Consider the following 17,012-nt stretch of genomic DNA (forward strand, 5'->3'; position numbering starts at 1 on the left):
AAAAATGCAAAAAGCACTTCCAAGGAAGCAGTCATGTCAGAGACGCAGAAGTTAAACTATGAGTCTAAAGTGCTTTATTTTCGTTACTTCTTGGTACAACGATGCAAAATCGTGCTCTTCACGATTCAGTCACGTTTAAAAAGAACTGTTGTCCAACTGCAATGAAGCTATATATGTGTGGCTGCGAACGCAAACCGCATACTCACCTATAGTTTTTTCGATCAGGGAAAAATCTTGCGGAACTCGGTCTTGAAGTATCCGTGCACCGCTGCATGATGTACGAATGGCGTGTGCCGTTAACCATCACGGCGGCAAGAGAGCAATCCACGGAAACACCGCAAAAACTGCACACGCCGGCCAACGGTCGCTTCATGTAACGGAACATCACGAAACTTCACGTCAAGGCCGGCGACTACGACGGGCTCCGATGTGGCGGCGGCGGAGCACGGCTGACCATAACGACCGCTCCAATAAGTCTCAAAAGCGAACAGTGATCCGCCAACCTCAACGAGAGACTTGCAGGTGTCCCCCAAGCATAGCCTGCCTGCACGGACAGCCTGGTGCCCGCGCTCAACGCTCGCTTCATGCTACAACGGAACTTTCGAGAAATTCAAAACTAGCGTTGCGGCGCGGGGCGCACGGCTTTGCCGGCACGGCGGCGGGCTGCCATTGGCTGCTTTCATTTTGACTCGCCATCGACTCGAGCGCCAATTTCGCCTTCAGTTATCGCACTTCTGGTTGGAAGCTCAGTTAGGCTCAGATTCAAGATGGTGGTGATGACGTAACGATGACGTAATTCTTTGGGACGCTTGAGCGGCAGTGTTTCCGACCGTTGCCGGAACTTCTGATACTTGTTTTTTCGTCGTTCGCGCTTCTTGGGCGAACGGCTCGCGCCGTTTTTTTCCCGCTGCCGTTTGCAAGCGGCCGCGCTCGAGCTTTATAATGCGCTCGTTTGTGACACTGTACAATGCCGAACCCTACACAAAATGAAACAGCATACAATTAAAAATGCATAGCGTGTCACACTGCAAAAGTGGTTACAAACAGGAGCCACGAAACATTTAGTACCAAGTGGAAGCTTAAGCGAAATGAAATAACACACAATTGAAGAAAATATGAACAATGTGTCCTTTGACAAAAACGTAGCATATAGTGCTATCAATGCAAAATCCTTCCAAAGTATGAGTTACATTACAAACATTAAAACGCCAAGAGGTGACAGACGCATTTGAAAACAATCATGTAAAAAGGTACGCTAGAGAAAAAAAAAAACATGTTTGATCCCTCCGTCATAGGAATCGGAACACGAAAGTAAAGCGTGCCCTTACAGAAGTAACTGAATGTTTACTGCACATTGATAAGAGAGTTTGCACAATGTACATTGATGTCTGGCAGCGTGGATGTGCCCACTTTAATGATTGGTGGTACATCTCCATCCCGACAACTAACGTCTCTGCTAAATGATTAAACAAACCCTTCTGGTAGCTGTAGCAGTTAACGGTGAAAGCGTAATCAGAGAACTAGGTGTGATAGCCAGAAGAGCGTCGCATATTGGACGCAGAACTTGGTCGCCATCCCGCGGCATGTTAAAATGTGATTGAGCACTGCGGCCGGACTAGAGGGAAACGCAAAGCGCGTCCTGCCGCCCCGGTAGCCCGGCCGCGATTTTAGGGGTGAAGCTCCTTAAGGCGGCACCCGTTCGTCCCTTGTAGTAGTGCGTAACCAGTCGTAACGCTAGTACCAGATCTTGACCTCCAAGGTGGTGCCGGTGGGAGATTTTTCCTGTGCGTTGTTGAACAATAAAAAATTCGCAGCGTGCGCGTTAACTAAAAGCCGACTTCTTCTGTCTCTCATTCCCCATTAACAGCCATTGGCATGTTCCAGTAGGAAACGTTAGTAGAAGTAGAAGTGTAAGTGTTAGCTAAAAGCCGACTTCTGTGTCTCATTCCCATTAGCAGCCATTGTTTACCTCCAAGGTAGTGCCTGGTGAGATTTCTCCTGTGCGTGATTAAACAATAAAAATTTTGTTCAAAACGCCGTTGATTGATGAAATAAACCAACGAAAGACGCCAGATGTTTTCTAAAAGCAAAACGAAAGAACGCCAGATGTTTCTAAAGCAAAACGAAAAGACGCCAGCTGCTTAACGAAAGACGCCAGATGTTCTCTAAAGCAATGGTTTTCTAAACAATGAAAATTCACAGCGTACATGTAAAATTAAAGTGAGCTGCAAGTCGTCATAACTCATCGAACCTTTAGTATAAACGCGCCCGATCTCACGTCGGTGATGATGTACTGGGCAGAATTCACGGAAGATTCACGGTTTACCGATGAACCTCCGCAGCTTCGCCCACTCATCATCATTCACTCCGTGGATATGATGTGATTTTTTTTTCTAGGGACGAGCGCGTGAGCGGTCAACGCGGTGTTACAGCCAGGTGAGGCAGGCGCGCGTCGCAGAGCTATGAGCGAGGCCGACGCTTGGCTAAGGTCGCCACCTCGCGGTGTGTTAAGGCATTGACAAAAGTGAGCTTCTATTGAAAACACGCCGAATGGGAGGGACGTGTAACGCGTTGCAGGTGCTGATCGCGGAGGCGACAGTAATGACGAATTACTTTTCTTTTACCGCTCCCAGAGGGCAACACCATCCCGCTGACCGGGAGAGTGGTAGATATAAAAGGCGCGTTTGTAAAGCCTCTAGAGTCTGTGACCGCGGCGGAGTGGATAGCGTGCCCAGCATCTGTTGTTGCGGACTGAGCGGTCGTGGGTTCGATGCCTGTTGACGGAACTTCTTAACACGAAAGTGTTTCATGCCGGGGTCCACCAAGACTTTAGTGACGTATTTCCGCCACGGAAATGACGTCGGAAAAATTTACACTATCACATGGCAAAGAAAAAAGTTCCGTCAATGGGCATCGAACCCACGACCGCTCGGTCCGCAACAACAGATGCCGGGCACGCTATTCACTGCACCCCGGTCACAGACTCTAGAGGCTTTACAAACGCGCCTTTTATATCTACCACTCTCCCGGTCAGCGGGATGGTGTTGCCCTCTGGGAGCGGTAAAGTTAAGTAATTCGGCATTACTGTAGCCTCTGCGATTAGCCCCTGCAACGCGTTACACGTCTGTCTCATGTGGCGCGTTTTCAATAAAGTTCAATTTTGTCAATGCCTTAACACCCCGCGGGGTGGCGATCTAAGCCCAAGCGTCGTAAAAGCGTCGGCCTCGCTCATAGCATCACGCTAATCCAAACCAACAATAGCTCGAGATCTGCGACGCGCGCCTGCCTCACCTCGCTGTAACACCGCGTTCCCCGCTCACAAGCTCTAACCGAGAAAAATCGCGGCTGGGCTACCGGGGAGGCCCCACGCGCTTTGCGTTTCCCTCTAGTCGGGCTGTGGTGTTTAATCACATTTTAACATGCCGCGGGATGGCGACCAAGTTCTGCGTCCAATATGCGACGCTCTTCTGGCTGTCACACCTCATTGTCTGATTACGCTTTCACCGTTAACTACTACAGCTACCACAAGGGTTTGTTTAATCATTTAACATGGACGTTAGTCGTCGGGATGGAGATGTACCATCAACCATCAAAGTAGGGTGCATCCACGTTAAACGGTGCTATAGCTGCCAGACATCAATGTACATTGTACAAACTCTCTTATATCAATGTACAGTAAACATTCAGTTGCTTCTGTAAAGGCACGCTTTACTTTCGTGTTATTCCTATGACGGAGGGATCAACCATCTTTTTCTTTGCCATCTGATCGCGTATATTTTTTCGACGTCATTCCCGTGACGGAAATACGTCACTGAAGTCTTGGTGGACCCCGGCATAAAACACTTTCGTGTTAAAAAAAAAAGAGATCGCTCGCGTGCCCCATGTGAGCAGTTTCAAGAATGATTCAATGGTGCTGCAGGGAACCACTTCGGCACGAAGCACATTCCATTCCCTGATAGTTCGGGGAAAATATGTATTTATAAATGCTTCAGTTTTATCGGGTTGATCGACGATAGAGAGATTCAGTGTACGTGTCCTCGTCTACGCCTAGTCTTCCGCGATAAAGTAGATACATGAACTTTAAGCGTTCTATATATCGCCATTTTTGAAGGATAATGAGTAATCAACGCTTTGCTTGAAAACAACAAACTAACAATGCACTGCACGCCAGTAGAAAATTGATATGCCAGTGGCTAACAGGAGGACGGTGCTGCGATCTAGAGTAGGTGGCGCGTCAAGCACACCATTTAAAGGTAGCATATACAGTAACTCTATTTGGTTTGCACATGCCCAGGCGTTGTGCGGCAGCTGTACGAGAGAGGACAGCTGGAACGCGCTTACTGCACCGAGACACGGCCGTACAACCAGGGATCCCGTCTGACGGCCTTTGAGCTGCTGCACGACCACATTCCAGCCACCCTGATTTGTGACAGCATGGCTGCTGCCCTGATGGCCACGGGCCGGGTCCATGCGGTTGTGGTGGGTGCAGACCGGGTCACTGCCAACGGTGACACAGCAAACAAGATCGGTATGCACTTTGCTATGGTTACTGATCGAGAGTGCCTGCAAGACTCCATGATGTCGACACATAGGAGACTGTTTTGTGGTCTGTGGTTATGATGATAAACAGAACTCGAAATTAAAGTGGGTGAGAAAACTTTGCCATTGGTGGGGACCAAACCTCAACCTGCTCTGAGCTACAGCGGGGGTATCGACTTTATTGGGTATTTCTGTGAGCGCTCGGATATTTCTGCAAAGGTGCATATTAGTTTCTTTTCATTTACGTATCTACTGCACTACAGCTAAAAGCTACAAATAATGACCCTTCCTTGCCTGTTGGTTTCGTCCCATTGTGCCTAACGAGGAAACAAGTCCTCGCTTCATTCCCCCTCTATAGACGATTTTCCGCAGCGGGGCACGGGCGCTGCCATATTTGATCACGTGATCGTAACTGGCCTTCCCCCAGCCAGTTGCCCCAGCCCAATGCCTCCTTGACTAGATGCCCGCCGCGTCGCTCGCTTTCCCATTGCGGCGGCGGTTCCCTTAGTTCACCACAAAATCCGTGAGGCAGCGCTCGTAGCCTGACCAACTTCCGGCGCCAGCGGAAATACGCTTACACCTTCGAGACTGTAACAGGCGTGATGGCAATCTCGGAGGCAGCAGCACGTGACCTTTGTTAGTAAGTAAGTAAAAGTAAGTAAGTAAGTAAGGTGTTCCTATTCCCTTTTAACACAGGACAGGCGTTTTAAGTGCCGCAGGAAGAAAAACCCGTTGCATCCGTTGCAGGCGTACGCTATAGGGGGCGCTCGTGGCCTGACCGCGGATAAAAAAAGAGGGAGAGGGTACGGAACCGAGTTACCGGACCACGCGGCGGGCATCTAGTCAAGGAGGCACTGCCCAGCCATAGCCTCCTTTAGTATAGAGGAGGCTATGCCCCAGCCAACGCATTGGGCCAGCGAAGTGGCCGTACTACACAAGCTGGTTGCAGCAGGGTGTAAGCAAGTCACATGCTTGCGCAGCAAAACATAGTTCTACATGTAATCGCCTCAAAGGTGATAACGTTGAGACATTTGCGTTTGTTTGGCACGTACCACGCTACAACGATACGCGATATGTTTAATCTACTTCGTATTTATGGTGTATGCCTTTAATTGTTGTATTAGCAACCGGCAGTAACTGGGGTTACTAGCCAACATGGCAGCACCCATGCAGACGCGACAGCCCGCTTCGATCCGAACTCGCGCTTGCTACTCGACCACTGTCCTCACAGCAATAAATAAATGGCAAAATCGGCCATCGCTTTGTGTCAGCTCACGCTGGAGAAAAAGCATCAGGTATGCTTTGTCTTTATTATTGCAATCAGCTGTGTTTATTTAGCCATGCCTGCTAAGCCTTGTCTCCGACAATATGAGAATGAATCTTGAAAAAACTGCAAAATACCGACGAGTACATTGCTATCGAAGCTTCAGGACGCGAATATAAAGCAAATAAATGCGGAGGTTTTGAACTTACGGGTACACAGCGCAGGACGAGGACGTGATAAATTCGAGGCGGAAGGAAACTGCATCCACAGGTGCCGCCATGTTTACTTTTCCGGCGCTGCCGTCTGCTCGATTTTACTCGCGTGCGCGCAGACGCTATGGGAACGCCGAGCAGACGACGTGGATGGAGACATATTGAGCAGCGCTGCCAAAGGCCACGGCAGGGTGATGGCCATGGTATAGACAAGCGAGTGACATGTCCATAGAGCCAATGGAGACGAATTTGGACGCGATGGTAGCGCCGTCTGGATTTAACGGTAGTTGCAAAAACAATTAAAAATGTTATCTTGCTCTCAACAGAAAAAGCTTTCATTATTTTTCACATGCAATTCAGTTTTAAGAACTACGAATATTGTTTGTAGATTTTATAGCTGTGTATAAAATGAAATATGTTTGAAACGCACAAGGGCGCTATGATATGGCGGCTGGCGTTCCGCATAGCAGACGATGCCGCCGTCGTCGTCTGCTTCTGCGTCGCCGCTGTGCCCCGCTCGCTCCGGCAGCCCCCTCTCCACCCTATCTGAATTTTTCTCGTTTCCATAATGTACACTGTAGTCAATTACTCATTAGGTACTCACAAGTATATTGCATACTTACTTTAGTAGGGCAGTGCTGCCGCATACAGGCCAAGCGAAATGACAACGCTGATCACACAAAACTTGCTGCAATAAATTATTTTATTGCGACTGCATCGATGTTTACACAAAATGAAGGACACGTAAGTAGCGTTTTAGCATGTATACCAGCGAATAACATGCATGCATAAACGTTTATAGGCAAAGAAGGTACGTACTACGCATAACCCCACCACAGATGTCTGGAGCACAGAAGCTGTCCAGCGTTGTATGATAAATAGATCCAACTGCACGAAGCCTTCGCTGGTATAAGAAAGGTATACCGCTAAAGTCCCTGCACTTCTGCTGCTCAAGATGTCGCACCACTTCGTTCACAGTATTCAGCAAACTGTCTGTAACTGATATGAACATATCCGCGTCCCTTTCACGGCCACCAGTGCGGCGTGACTGTTTGTTTTCAGGTTTGCGCTGCCAAAAAGTGCGTCACTTTCAAATCTTTTTAGCCTTCGCGCTATACACGCTTCTGACAGCATTAAATTAAATGAGAAGCGGTTTTTTGTGCATACTGACCTGAAGTCTTACAAATAAAATCGGCGAAAAAAAGGCTTAGATGGCGTTTCGATTACCGCTGCCGGCGGTGCGCTGCCGTCGTTTCGATGGGGGCGACACCTGAAGGCCCGGACGCGAAGCTAGCATCATGCCACCGGCTTGGTATAGAGGAGGCTATGGCCATGGAGACGGCCACGGTAGGGGGAAGGCCACAGTGCGGTGGCGCCATCTAGTTTTTATTGAACAAACCAGCTGCGGAAAATCGTCTATAGTGTCTGCAAGAGCGCTTTAGAAATGTGCCCACAGCCTAACACAGCAATCACAGCGCTCCTGTAGGCCCTGCTCCTAGCTTATAATTTTGTCATAGCTGGAACGGTGCACAAGTGCCGGTACGAACCCGTTTATAACGAACTCGAAAGTGTCGCCAAAACTGGTCGTGTCTCGCCCTCAAAAACATGCACTTAGCGACCAAGCCTTTTTTTTTTTTTGCGCATTTTTATTGAAAAGTGCTAACAACCCCTCCCGTGAGAAGTTAGGCCTTTTCGCGTTGTGAAGCGACGACCGCTGCGTGCACGAGTGAATTAAACCGCCTTTGCAGTGAACCGACACCGTTTCACTGAACCGCGGTACCGCCACCTGGAGCCGATCATCCCTGGCTAGTTGCGTGCAGTGCGTCGCCTACACGGCTCACGCCATCATTGCCGGGCCGCTTGCTGTATCAGTAAAGTAAAAAGTTGGGCGAGTTGGTATTTGTTCATGATGACTGAGGGGCGCGAAAAAACGGCACACAAACGGCACAGAAGTACACGGGAGCGCGTCGTCCCGTGTACTTCTTTTCGTTGTGTGCCGTTTTTTCGCGCCCCTCAGTCATCATGAACGCTTGCTGTATTACGCGCATTTGTGCGCCCTTTGTGCCCGCTTCACTTCGTACCGTGCACGGGTGCGGCGAGTAGCCTGTTCGTTCAACGTGGCGAAGACAAGCATTTTGCAAACAACGCGCCCTCTACGTCTCCGTGATGCTCTGACGGTCCTGCACGACAGGCGCGGCGCGCTTGGGTTGTCGCCTAATGAAACACGCGCTCGCTGTAAGTGCATCGACCAGGGGCGTAGCCAGAAATTTTTTTCGGGGGGGGGGGGGGGGGTTCAACCATACTTTATGTTTATGCGTGCGTTTGTATGTGCGCGTGTATATATACACAAGCAAAACAGAAAAATTTCGGGGGCATAAATGGCATAAATATTAAATTTGATGGCATAAATATTAAATCGTAAGATTTCATTCCAATTATTGCAAACTCAGTGGCTACAGTTAGTCAGTTGCAATAGGTAAGTCAGTGTAATTTTAAGGTCATTAATGAACTTTATTTAGATAGGCGATTATTTATTTTGCTTTTTCATGCAAGTAATTTCACCCGCTTGCATTAAACCGAGCTCACATAATACATTTATGTCATTTCTGAACTAAAACGGCCATTAAAAACCATTCTGTATAATCTAAAAGAAGCATCGTCTGTATACAGACATGAAGCATGAAAATTTTTGCGTGCTGCCCGAGCATCGCTGCACACCCAAACAGTCTGTGGATAGAGATACGCAGTGTTTAGTTCTAACAGCTAGTCCTTTATTATGTAATTTGCGCAATGTAATGAGTAAAAGTTCTTATCTTTCGCTGACGGATAAGTCAGGCAAGCGGAAATACCATATATGCTATGTGAAAAAAACTCATCAAAAGGCGTGGCCGCAATGTAAGATTTTAGTACCAATACACGAACAAGAAATATTCTTTCAAGTTTGTTAGAACGAACACATAGCAATGGCAATCCACTGAAGACTCGTGCTGTGAAAAATAAAACGCAGGAGGCGGAAAAGTGCGGGAAAGAAGAGGGTCAGAAGGAACCGCGCTGCTCTACAGTATAGAGCGTGGAGTGAAAAGCCCATTTAAAAAAAGAAGCAAAAAAACATGCGCTACGGCGGCCCGCGCCCCGGCAGGTCCCGCGGTGGGGAGAGAGAAACTTCTTTTTTTCCGCTGTTCTGCGGTTTTCTTTCTCAGCGTGGAGCCACCTCCTCTTTCGAAGAAGCCGCACATCTGCAGTCCCGCCGTCAGTGCCCAGCAGTGCTTTTTGCCGCCAAGATAAGAAAATGGGACACGTCGTCTGAAACAGCACCGCTAAAGACTTGCGTTTGTCAAAATTTACGCGTGTACGTCTAGGTGGCAACAAATTTTCAATTAAGTTAAAGCGAATTTATCTTTTTTTTATTGTGCAATGTAGTTACATCTTTACCTCCCACAGATAATAAGCTCTGGCTGAAACCAGGGAACTATACAGTTACGACGGGTATATTCCCCGATATGCCTATTTGAAAAGTTTCTGTTATCCCATCACTTTGTCAGAGGTCGCCTTGTATATGTTTGTGACATTCATCCTTTTAGCACAGCATTTCAAATAAAAATGAATCCTTGTTTTTAATAAAAGACAAAGCAGGTACACCGTAACCTACATTATAAAGAAGTTAAAATACTGCACAATTAGGATATCACTGCCTCAAGATATGAAACAATGCCAGTCAGAAGTCGCATTGTGGTCGTTTTATACGTCTTGAAAATACTAAACAAAAAGATAAGCGAGCGAATATGATGCATGGAGATGCATGAGAAACATTCCGCGGATTTGTCTAATCTTCATACTCATACGTATGAAAGAATCGCATATAATGGAGCATTTGCGGCGGGTAACGCGCAACGCACACTGCTGTTCTGTTGGATCAATGTTAATAAAATGTTTGCTAGTTCCGTTATCTCACAGAATAATAGTTATCCATAGCAGCAACCCGTGCTTAAAACTCGACGCTGTAGCTTTATATTTCTATGATTCTATGGACGCTGTAGCTTTATATTTCAAGACGCATTAGACAAATGCATAGCTAGTGCCTCGCGGTAATCTGCCGTCGACGGTGCCTCGCATGCAAAACGAAAAAAAGTAATAAAATTACATTGCTAATAGTAGACGCTTCACGTGCCGTTGACGATGTGTGTGGCTGACTGTCTGCGCAACGTGAGCGTACAGTACGTTTCTACACATATGAGAGCTTAATTATCAAGTCCCTTGCCGACGCACCATATGGGACCAGGTGCACTGCTCGACACCGTTAGACTGATTTATATATTTGTCCAGCCTTACACCGGCTGCATAGAGTGATGAGGATTTGTCAGCAGAGCTCATCAATCTAACGCCATTGTTATCGAAAGCAGAGCAAAATAACGCGACGTGGTGAAAAGTATTCGTCTCTGATCGAGTGACAAGTTGAACGCCGGTCAATTTTACTTTGAAATTCAACATTTAGGTTTCGAGCTAACAAGCGCGAGCGCGTTCGGGCAGTATGTTGAGGAATCTACAAACGCGATGACGTCCTTTGGTCAAACAAGGAAAACAGCAATGACCGTCAACCACAGACGTAAGGGAAACTTCCGGCTAAGGAATAACATCCGAGTTTTGCTCTGAACTGACTGAAGTTAAGCTATTATTCGGATGCTGACTAGACATGCGATGGCCATAATGATGAGCGCATGCATTGACTCAATATGGAAGTGGGAATTCGTCGGCGTTGTGAAGAATTATTCGTTTGGAGACATATCGTTAAAATATTTTTATAACCTTGAGAAATCGCAAGATTTGAACACTCTGGAGATCAATGTATTTGCCACCAGGAATGACATAACGGATAAGAAAGTGCAATCACACGAATTTATCTTTAATGTGGCTTTACAATGGTCCATTGGGCTGCGGTATAGAATTGACTGAAATAGTTCGCAAATGGCACGTTGATTGTAACCGACTACGTACATTACACCATCTATTAGTAATAAATTTTATTGAAAATGAATTAATTCAATCTTTCTCCCATCGGAAAGGTTTTGGCTGCTTTATAGCGAGCCCCCAAAAATATTAATTTCGTCACACGAAACGTGCGAAATAGAGATCTCGCGGACTGTACAACCTTGCTGGAAAACTTCAGCTGCGTGTTTCAGGGGCGCGGAAGCTCTAACTGATTATAAGAAAAGCTGAATTGCCAAGTGATCTTAAAATCTGGCGTTCTTGCAGCTTATTAAATGTCCATCTGTCTAAGAATGATGTCGCATTTGCAGTTCTGCTCCAATCAATAACCCCAGCACTAAAGTTATGTTTGCTGTGCCTCAGCATTCCCGAATCCAGCCGAATATTTCTGATGTGCACGTGAAGTATTTGACTAGGAAAAGGTACAATTACGGAGTTGGTTAGGGGCAGAATTTAAATGTCGAAGTTTTTCGCCTGTTTCGCAAGAAACTTCGCAACCTTTAGCGATCGGGCCGCCGAGAATCCTCCGCCGCATTGTCATGAGTACCGATCAAGCCCTACCTCTTATGATGAAGCACTTATATGCTCAATGTACAGTGGTACGACATGAGTGCTTTTCAAGTGTACTGAGCGTTTACGGTTTCTGCTTGAAGCTCAAGAAAACGTACCGCCTTTGCATGCATTAGATGCAAAGCACTTGAGTTGAACAACAGCAATAAATGGGAACAAATGCGAGTGCCGAGCAGAAATTTAATTTTGATCGTGATACTATAGCGCGCTAGGCTCTATTAAAATATCTACGATTTTGAACTGTCCACCGAAAATTATCATCCCCGCCTCCGCCTTGTCTATGAGCTCAAGTGGAACAGTTCGCACTTCTGGAACGCTAGCACGGTGCTCATGCTTTAGCACTGTCGTGAATATAAATATATGATTGATCTGATCGAGCCGCATGACAAAGGGAGGACATCAGATATAATGGTTACATATAGAAGTGTGCGAAGATTGAACATTTGGAATATCGAATCAAATATCGTCATACTTGATTCGGTCTTCGGGGATAGCCCATATGCGTTAATACGAATATTTCAAAATATCATCTATGCCCAAATAAACACGAAATTAGCGTAAAAATACGATAATTTCTACGGTCATAAGCTATACGTCGCTTGCAGAGCCAGAATTCGATAGTCCGCACACACTGAAGAGTTTTAAAATTTCTACTTGATGCTCAGTTTATGGTTTTCATGTTAATTTGTTTTAATGTTAGAGTACCAACGATATTTTGTGTTAACAACGAAAACGGTTCAATTCAAATTCGATCCGCTTCTTGCACGCATTAGGGCTGCCCTAAAATGTTCAGGCATGTCCTTCAGTTGAAATTTCCCGCTCCTTTTTTTTCTCACCCGAAAGAGCAGATATAAGCAACACGTGCGTTCTTCCGAAAAAAAAAAAAAAAAGTGGTGAGATCTCTCTCCCAGAAAGAATGACAAGGCCTGAAAGGAGGAACGGTATGTGCCGGTCTCCGTCGTGTTAAGAGGGAGGCGGGGCGTGCAGACCCCGCACCTCTCGCGTTTTCTTTTTTTTTCTTTGTCACAGCGCTGGGGAGGGGAGCAAGCTCCATGCGTCAGTTCCCGCCAAATTGTAGCTCTTTCGAGCGAGGACGTGCGGTGCTGAAACACTGCACAGAGACGGGCAAGCACTCAGAGGCATTTCGTTTGCCTTGATCCTGGAGGCGGCCTTCTCCCATTGCCGAGGATTTGAAGCGAACTCGTAAGTGGCATTTTATTTCCTCGCTGTATCGCATGGTGAGTTTTGTCTAGCGACAAAATCAAATTTTATTTGCACAATTGATGCGTCAATCTGGTCGTCTCTTCTAGCTGGCAGATCAGAAATGTTCAGGCGAACGGCGGTTATATTTGTCCGTGGACCCAAAACTTCGTTGACGGGCAAATATGTCAGATTTTCTTGTTTTTTATTTGTGGCATCTTATTGTAAGACCGTGACATATTTTGCCGTTTTCTCTAGGGAACCCTGCAACAAGGACTGTAGTGTGAATAGCGTGCTGCGCTGCTCTCGCCAACTGAAAAGAACTCTGGTAAGATGCATGCTTGGTTACGAAAGTCTCACGCAATCGCTTTTCACATTGAATTTGGTCGCAGGTGTGCTGTAAATGCCGACTGCACAATATGTGACTGGCCCGCGGCTGCTTTGAAGGTAAGATTGTGTTCTCATTAATCTATTTATTGTATCATTTGTTTTCCAGTGACATAGCCAACAACGAAAACCTTGATCCATCCTCTCTCCACATATTATCTAGTCTGTGCGCTGTGGAGCTTGAAGCACTTCTCGGAATTTCAGCACACTCGCATTTATTGTAAGTGCAGTGTTTTTCTTATTTGTGCAGCGACAAAATTATTTTGTTTAGTTGTGTGAATAGAGTTTCTAGACGCGACATGTCTGTGCAACTGGTCAAGTAAATAGTATACCTTTCTCACAGTATTATTCATTGTTGTTTCTTTCAGTTTTTCCCGACAGAAGAAAAATGCAAGTCTAACATCTCGACGGTAAAACGTCGCATCTGCGCACAGGGCCAAGAGCACGAGAAGTGGCCGAAAGAAGGGAGCCGATCCAGCAGGAATGCCGTCCGTCTTTATATTTATATATGTCAGCGTTATCATGCCGTGATCACATGGACTGTACGATTGCGTTGCACAAGGGCTGATGCAAACGCTCCGTGCGAACAATGTTGCATGGAAAATTAGTGCATCTATACAATTGCAAAATAAAGATCTAAAGAGAGAAAACTTATATTCACGTCTTTCTTTTATTGCGTGTTACGTATTAACACGTTAACAAGTGCAGACCGTTAGAGGCGTTTAATTCCGTCTTACATGTGCACTCTGCCCGTAATTAATTCAGATAGAGTTAAACGCCTCTATAAACTGCCCGTTCACATTAAATACGACACGCATCAACACACCAGAAAAACAATTGATGCGTTTTGTTAGAACACGTACAAAAATAAGAAAAAAAAGCAGAGCAATACTAGCGAGAAACGTCCGCAACCGACCCACGGCCGTCGGTAAATCGACGCTTATGTAAGGTCGGGCATTAGTCAACCCGCGAGCGGCATGCACTCGGCCTCGTCGGCCACGGTGGACGGGCCTACATTGGGTGCCGACGCAGGCCCACATGAGGCCAATGTCAATCCCCGAGACCGGCCCTACATCGGGTGCCAAGGTTGGGCCAACGACAGTGAAGTTGGCCAGCGACGTCAGGCCGACATTTTGCCAAGGATAAAATGTTGCTTGGGTCTTAGTCTAACCTTGTCACGTCTCCGTTGTCCGGCGTACCTCCCCGCAGCCGGCAGTAAACGGCAGTATCTGTCCGGTGGTGGTGGTGGTCGTGGTGTGCGGCGTGACCACCCTTACTGCGCATGCGCATACCCTCTCCACACACCTCCTCTCCACCCCCTCACCATTCCCCCTCTCCTCTTTCCCTCTCCTCTTTCCCACTCCCATACCCCTCCCCCTCCCCCACTCCCATAACCAGTCTTAAAAACGGAGGGGGCGTGCACACATGAAGGCTCCCTAAAGACAATGCACTGCGACAGTACGTGATATGTATCGCCCTCTCCTCTCCTACGCTTCCCCCTTTCTCCTCTCCTACGGTCCCCTCCCCCTCTATCTTGCCTCGCGGCGCAGCGGCGCCGACGCAGGCAGCGTCTTGATTGGAATAACCGACCGCTCGCGCTGCACAACCGTTCACTGACCACCCCGTCTATATAGGCACTGGATTTTGACCTCCAAGGTACTGCGTGTGTGCGATTTCTCCTGTGCGTGATTAAACAATGAAAATTCACAGCATACATGTAAAATTAAAGTGAGCTGCAAGTCGTCATAACTCTCATCGAACCTTTAGAATAAACGCGCCCGATCTCACGTCGGTGATGATGTACTGGGCAGAATTCACGGAAGATTCACGGTTTACCGATGAACCTCCGCAGCTTCGCCCACTCATCATCATTCACTCCGTGGATATGCTGTGATTTTTTTATTCGTCACTACCATTCTGCCACTGGAGAAATGCCAGGAAAGTGAGCGACCTCGCTCACAGCGTCCGAAATCAGCGTACGGTGCTCGCCGATCTATGGAATCTTCGTCACGAGTAAACTGGAGCGGGGCAGGCGCGAGCGCGTGCCTCTTATGCTTTAGAAGGCCTGTTTTAACCTTTTTAGATGCGTAGCAGCTCTTTGACTAGCCTGTGTAACGCTGTCCGTCCGCACAAACGCGAGGCAACGCGCTTCCCTCCGCGCAGGTGTTGGAGCGCTGCCAAGTAGGTCACGCCGCAGCTGGGCGTTGACGTCACGCACCCCTCGCACGCTTCCCTCGCAGGTGCGCGCGTACGTCACTCTCTCCCTCACCCGCCGGAGCGCCGCAGCTGCCGGCTCCGACGCCCGCTCGCCTCCCGTGTCCGCGTTTCAAACAAACGTTTACACCAGTAAACGCTACACCGAGTTTCGCTTCAGACGAATCTTCCAGCGCTCACCGCAGCACCCGCGTTAGCGCCGTTCAACCCGTGACGCCACCCGTGCGCAACGCTGCTGCTTGGCATCCCATCAGCGTTGCCTTCGGGGAGATGGTCCAATTTTTTTCGCTTCGTATACGCCATGTTTTTACCGTGACCGTGTCTGAAGTGTTCGTTGTAAAAGTAGGAGGCTTTGAAAAATTTTTGCTATATATGAACGCAATTTCGATGGGTAGCAAGAAAATCATAAGTGCACCGAAATATAGTCGTTATAACCGATAGATCGTTATATCTGGGATCGTTATCTCTGCGATCGTTCGACGGTAATAGCTACATATTACGCACACACAATGGCTGTAACAACACAAGCAGGCGGACACTACTAGCAAATGTTCACATTAGGGGTTCGCGAATACTGAAAACTTCTAATAAGGATCGAATACAAATAAAGAAAAAGTTCAATTTCCAAATATTCAATCGAACATCGAATATGTGTGTAGTGCTAGAAAGGTGCAAAACATTTTTTGAAAGTAAAATGCTGAAACTGCATTTCACTAGGCTGCATATGTCGCTTGATTAGTAATGGCGGTAATGGTAGACACGTCTTTTTTTTTTTTTAAGTCGCTGTATGCGTATTGTCGCGTGGTCGTGACTCTGAAGAAGATGGCACTCGGGCTATTAAAGACGAAACTCTTTATTTGTGTCAACTTGTGCCCGCAATATGAGAAGTCAAGGTACGAGCAATTCACTGATAGCGGCGAGAACTGTCGTCGGCCGTCGAGTAATCTGATCATTGGTGGAACGCGTTGGCTTTTGTACATCAGTCACCGAACCTTCCGGCGTTATGCTTGGGGCTCGCGTAAGTTGTCGAATAAACTTGACTGTTCGCATCCTGCGCCAAATCCTAACAGAACGATCTCAAACAACCGCGAAGGTTCCCGAACATTGCGACACGGTGTGCACCGAGCGTTGCTAACAGGTTTTGTTGGTGAAACCTGAATACATCAAAATAAAGCGAATGCGCGCGGCAGTACAGTTGAAACCCGCAATAACGAAATCGGCGGGGAAAGCACAAAATTTCGCTCTTGCGGGAATTTCGTTGGCGCGAGAATGCGGCAGAAAAGACACGGAATTTACAAAAAACACATTTTATTTCCAAAAGTTAGCAAGTTTGCTTTGGCGGGCCTTACCATGCAACAATTTCATGCCTCTCGATCGGGAATCTCGTTTGCCACGACACAAAGTTCGCCCCATGCACTGGTCAGTGACGGCGGCACTGCGCTGTCACCAGTACCGTCAAGTGCGTCTACAGGCGAACCTTCTTCCGGCTCCGCTGAATCAGCGTGGATCAGCGCAGAATCGTGGACAGTGAGTTGCACGCAACGCCGAATTCTTCGGCGATGTCCATTTTTTTTCCTGCCCTTTTCCACCTCATTGATAATTGCAGCCTTATCTTCCAGCGTGATGAACTTCCGCTTTTTCGT

The 17,012-nt window shown here is 47.3% G+C and overlaps 1 protein-coding gene and 1 long non-coding RNA gene across 4 annotated transcripts in view; both read left to right on the forward strand.

The window, feature by feature from the left end:
- LOC119402428 (methylthioribose-1-phosphate isomerase) overlaps window positions 1-17,012 on the forward strand; it is a 203,216-nt gene that overhangs the window by 157,533 nt on the left and 28,671 nt on the right. For both annotated transcript variants that reach the window (XM_037669573.2, XM_037669576.2), the window contains exon 5: window positions 4,295-4,528. In XM_037669573.2, the coding sequence (XP_037525501.1) occupies window positions 4,295-4,528 (234 nt within the window). The remainder of the gene's footprint in view (window positions 1-4,294; window positions 4,529-17,012) is intronic.
- LOC125759622 (uncharacterized) lies at window positions 12,564-13,630 on the forward strand. 2 transcript variants are annotated; one of them, XR_007417252.1, is made up of 5 exons: window positions 12,564-12,771; window positions 12,879-13,096; window positions 13,161-13,215; window positions 13,319-13,375; window positions 13,524-13,630. It is a non-coding gene; the product is annotated as an uncharacterized LOC125759622 (long non-coding RNA). The 2 variants fall into 2 exon arrangements; XR_007417253.1 differs by lacking the exon at window positions 13,319-13,375 and having other exon boundaries at window positions 13,524-13,627.

Source organism: Rhipicephalus sanguineus, chromosome 8 (assembly GCF_013339695.2).
Source record: "Rhipicephalus sanguineus isolate Rsan-2018 chromosome 8, BIME_Rsan_1.4, whole genome shotgun sequence".
NCBI classification, from domain to species: domain Eukaryota; kingdom Metazoa; phylum Arthropoda; class Arachnida; order Ixodida; family Ixodidae; genus Rhipicephalus; species Rhipicephalus sanguineus.